This window comes from Balaenoptera musculus, chromosome 4 (assembly GCF_009873245.2).
Source record: "Balaenoptera musculus isolate JJ_BM4_2016_0621 chromosome 4, mBalMus1.pri.v3, whole genome shotgun sequence".
Classification (NCBI taxonomy): domain Eukaryota; kingdom Metazoa; phylum Chordata; class Mammalia; order Artiodactyla; family Balaenopteridae; genus Balaenoptera; species Balaenoptera musculus.
In genome coordinates this window covers 18,943,280-18,948,005 of record NC_045788.1, presented here as the reverse complement: position 1 = coordinate 18,948,005, position 4,726 = coordinate 18,943,280, and the positions used below count along the sequence as shown (strand labels likewise).

General features: G+C 42.5%; 1 protein-coding gene across 1 annotated transcript; it reads right to left on the bottom strand.

Annotated features, from left to right (window-relative positions):
• Nucleotides 1-2,591: 2,591 nt before the first annotated feature.
• On the bottom strand, nt 2,592-3,541 carry LOC118894478 (14-3-3 protein gamma-like). Its single transcript, XM_036850774.1, has 2 exons — nt 3,356-3,541; nt 2,592-3,247 (listed from the first exon to the last, which is right to left on the bottom strand). Exons 1-2 carry the CDS (start codon nt 3,450-3,452, stop codon nt 2,592-2,594), a joined length of 753 nt encoding a protein of 250 aa, XP_036706669.1. The 5' UTR covers nt 3,453-3,541.
• Nucleotides 3,542-4,726: the final 1,185 nt, after the last annotated feature.

Here is a 4,726-nt window from a genome sequence, read left to right as displayed (position 1 = left end):
GTATAAGTTAATAAATTTCAAGCTACTGTATAGAAATACAACACTAGCATGCACAATATTGTATCAATAGCGTAATGGAGGAGTAATCATTTCACTGGAGAGACAGCATCATAGGCAAGTGCATTTCTTTAAAAATAAAGAAAAGAAAATAAACCATTCAAGCTGCTTAAATATCAAGTCTACCATTCCCTCCTTCATTTTTAGCTCTCAGATATGGCTTTATCTTGCATTATTCTAAAAAGCAGCCAGAGTCAAAGCTGAAATTTAAAAGAAAAATAGGTTTTGTAATTCCAGTAAATCATTTCCAAATGCTACAAGGAAGGACAGAACACTGCTCACTGGACATGAAGATAAATTAAGGAAAACCCCACCTACCCCCCCCCCCCAAATCTGTTCCCATCCGTGGCATTGACCTTAGGCCCTTGTTAGGGCACAGAAGCTATAAAGCTCTCTTCTGTTAGTTCTTCTGGTAGGTTTGGTTAGTTGGGACTTCCGCTCTAGCATATGGAGGGGGCCTTCGACGGAAAGTCATGCTGGGTAACTGTGCCACATTACAGAGCATCGTCACACTCTGCTATCTTCACTGTCACCTGGATCCTGGTCAACACGTGCATTTCACAACTGGAAGCTCCATTTTGGTTTTAGCAAAAGCAACTGTCAGGTTTTCCTCAATTACTACTCATTCCTCTCCCTGCCTAAATAAAACAAAGAAACAAACAAGTCTGGTGTCATTACCTATCTCAGCAGTTCACGCTGTTACTGACCTTATAAAAAAGGCTGAATGCACATGCAACAGGTTGTGTGTTAAGACTTATCCAAAATGAGAACCAAGGACCTAAGGCTAACTGAAACAAACTTGTGGAAACAGCATTGTGGTTTCCTTCAATTCTAAAACGTGTACAGATGGCACAAATCAATTTCCAACTTCTATGCTTTCATTAAAAAGAAAAAAAATACATAGAAAAAGTTTTGGTCAAATAGGAGTTAAGTATTTATTATCTGATAATGATTTTAGTTTATTTTCCTACAACGATTATTTGGGGAAGGAGTGTTTTCAGGGAGGAAAAACTGACACACGAGGCTCCTGAAACTGGACAGAATTTATGTTTATGAATAGAGCTCTTCCTTTAGGATTTTTCTACCAGTAAGCTCCTAGCACCTGAATTTTCACACACTGCACCACAAACTTTCTCAAAACGACCACCAACTTCTACGACCCAACAGCTTTTCAACCCACCCGAGTGCATGCCCTGGGCACAAGGTACAGTAGGGAAGACTCACGTGAGGAGTGAGACAGCAGTGCAGTCCCTGAGGAAGGAGCTATGGCAGCTGAAAAAAATCAGGATTTCTCTGGAAATATCAGCACAATAAATGACATACAGACCTGAATTTTCTCTATTTTTGTGGTGTTTAACGTTTCTATTAAAGTGATTAATCATTTTTGTGGTGGATTTAAGTTAAGAAGAAAGAAGGACAAAAATCCCACAGCCATCTGCCAAGCACTTATTAAACAAAACGTAAAGTAGCTTTGATTCTCCTCAGAGAAGCCTTTTGGCCTAGGAGATAGATAACAGCAAAACCAACCTGGATAAGGCTGAATAAGGATGTAAAAGCCAAAATAAGAAAAACACACAATCAATGGCTTGATGTCACATACGGCTGTAATGTAGAAATACTGTAAACTACAATTTTGTGTTAATACTGTCAACTAATCAGAAACTTCTGAAAACTGGCAAGGCCTAAACCACAAGGATAAATATACCTTATGTTCTAAGTCTATCAGCTTGGGATTTTAACTATTCCATGTCTGGTAGAGTACACCCTGAAAAACAAAATGCACAGCTAAAACAGATGAGCTAGAAAGTACCCAGAACTTAACAGACAAGAGCATATGTACATAAAAATCCTTACTGGAACCACAGAACTTATTATTATTTTTTTTTAATGCTTCGGAACTTTATTATTTATTTATTTATTTGGCTGTGTTGGGTCTTCATTTCTGTGCGAGGGCTTTCTCTAGTTGTGGTGAGCGGGGGCCACTCTTCATCGCGGTGCACGGGCCTCTCACTGTCGCGGCCTCTCTTGTTGCGGAGCACAGGCTCCAGACGCGCAGGCTCAGTAGTTGTGGCGCACGGGCCCAGTTGCTCCGCGGCATGTGGGATCTTCCCAGACCAGGGCTCGAACCCATGTCTCCTGCATTGGCAGGCTGATTCTCAACCACTGCGCCACCAGGGAAGCCCCACAGAACTTATTGAATGAGGGCTATTCCGTTTAAGTTTTCTTTTCATCTTAAAACCTTATTTTCTAGCAATAAGTTAAATTAAGGACAGCTCCACTTGCATTAATCTACAGAACAGTCCATATGCCAGTGTGAGGCTGCTATTCCAATACCAGCACAGCTAGCCTGATTTTCCACTAGTGGTATTTTGGCAAAAATGTCAAAGAGGCGATCAAAGACAGGACAGGTTGTGGGTTTCTCCCTAGGAAGGTCATCGCTCCCTTTCCCTCCCCCACCCGACCCCCAACTCATGGGAAAAAAATAAAGACTGCAGTAGTAGCATCAGCGTGTGCTGCCAGCCCACCTGGGGGCCTTAATTGTTGCCTTCTCCACCGTCGTCGTCTTGCTGATCGCTTGTCCAGAGCGTGAGGTTGTCGTGGAGGAGCTGCATGATGAGTGTGGAGTCCTTGTAGGAGTCTTCATCGAGAGTGTCGAGCTCGGCAATGGCGCCATCAAAAGTGGTCTTGGCCAAGTGGCAGGCTTGCTCTGGGGCGTTCTGGATCTCATAGCAGAAAACGGAGTAGTTAAGGGCCAGGCCTAATCTAATGGGGTGAGTGGGCTGCATGTGCTCCTTGCTAATCTCACGGGCTTCGCTGTAGACCTTCTCAGATGACTCCACGACGGTCGCCCTCTTCTCTCCAGTGGCGGCTTCGGCCAGGTAGCGGTAATAGTCCCCTTTCATCTTCAGGTAAAACACTTTGCTCTCATACTGGGTCTCACTGCAATTCTTGATCAGGTAGTTATCCAGCAGGCTCAGCACATCCTGACATACAGCCTCCAACTCCTTCTCTATTTTTTCACGGTAAGCACGGACCATCTCTATCTTCTTCTCATTACCATCTGCAGATGTCTTCTGCTCAATGCTACTAATGACCCTCCAGGAAGAACGGCGTGCTCCAACTACATTCTTGTAGGCCACAGAGAGAAGGTTTCTTTCTTCATTGGACAGTGGCTCATTCAGCTCTGTCCCTGCAGGAGCAACGGGCGACTAGTCCCCAAGTCGACCCAGCGAAAGCCCGCATCTGCGAAGGGGCTGGGGCGAGGCAGCAGGGTCGGGGCGGGGGGTCGAGGAGAAACTCACGTTCTTCATGTCCGCAGCCGTGTCGTCGTAGTGCTCTGCCTGCTCCGCCAGCCGGGCTTTCTGCACCAGTTGCTCGCGGTCCACCATCTTCATGGGCTGGGTCGGGCCGGGCGAGGAGACCGGGGCGGCCAGAAGGGCTCGGAGGGCGGCTGCGGGCGCGGCTGGAGCCCGTGTGCTGGAAGGACCGACCCACGAAGCGAGCAGCTGAGGTGACGGCGCGAAGGCTGCGGCTCGAGCTGCGACCGCGGGACCCGGCGCGAGGCGGCTCTTAACCTCTTTATTTTTAATTTTAATTTTTTTAATATAATGGGATAATTTTTTATGCTATTACATCAAAATTTACCCCTGTCTTTTAAGACCCTGCGTAGTATTCCATCATTTGTCTATACTGTAATTTATTTCACATGATCCAGCAATCCCACTCCTGGGCATATATCCAGAGAAAACTCTAACTTGAAAAGATACACGCACCCCAATGTTCACAGCAGCACTATTCACGAGAGCCAAGGCATGGAAGCAATGTAAATGTCCATTGACGGATGAATGGATAAAGATGTTGTACGATGGAGTATTACTCAGCCATAAAAAAGAATGAAATGATGCCGTTTTCAGCAACATGGTTGGACTTAGAGATTATCATACTAAGTGAAGTAAGCAAGACAGAGAAAGACATATATCATATGATATCACTTATATGTGGAATCTAAAAAAATAATACAAATGAACTTATTTATAAAACAGAAATAGACTCACAGACATAGAAAACAAATTTATGATTACCAAAGGGGAAAGGGGGGGGGAGGGATGAATTTGGAATTTGAGATTAACAGGTATAGACTACTATATATAAAATAGATTACCAACAAGGACCTACTGTATAGCACAGGGAACTATATTCAATATCTTATAGTAACCTATAATGGAAAAGAATATATGTATATAGATATCTCTCTCTCTCTATATATATATTTTCTAATCACTTTGCTATACACATGAAACATTGTAATCAATTATACTTCAGTTAACAAAAAAGGGAAAAATTCAGCTAGTTTAAAAAATAATCAGTCGCATATAATGTATATTTAGTTGTTTCCAATATTTAAATTATAATTATTTATAATGACATCAATGATATTGATATCTTAGAACATTAATCTTTTCCCCCTCATTTCATTATTTCCTAAAGATAAACTCCCTGAAGTGAAATATCTGGTATGAGCATACAAAAGATACATATTTAAAATTTTGATCATATTGTCCGCTCAAAAAGTTAGATCAGCTTATACTCCTGCTAAAAAACAGTATATTTAAATGACAATTTTCCATACCCTCAAAAACTGAGGATTATCAATATTTTATTAGTTTCA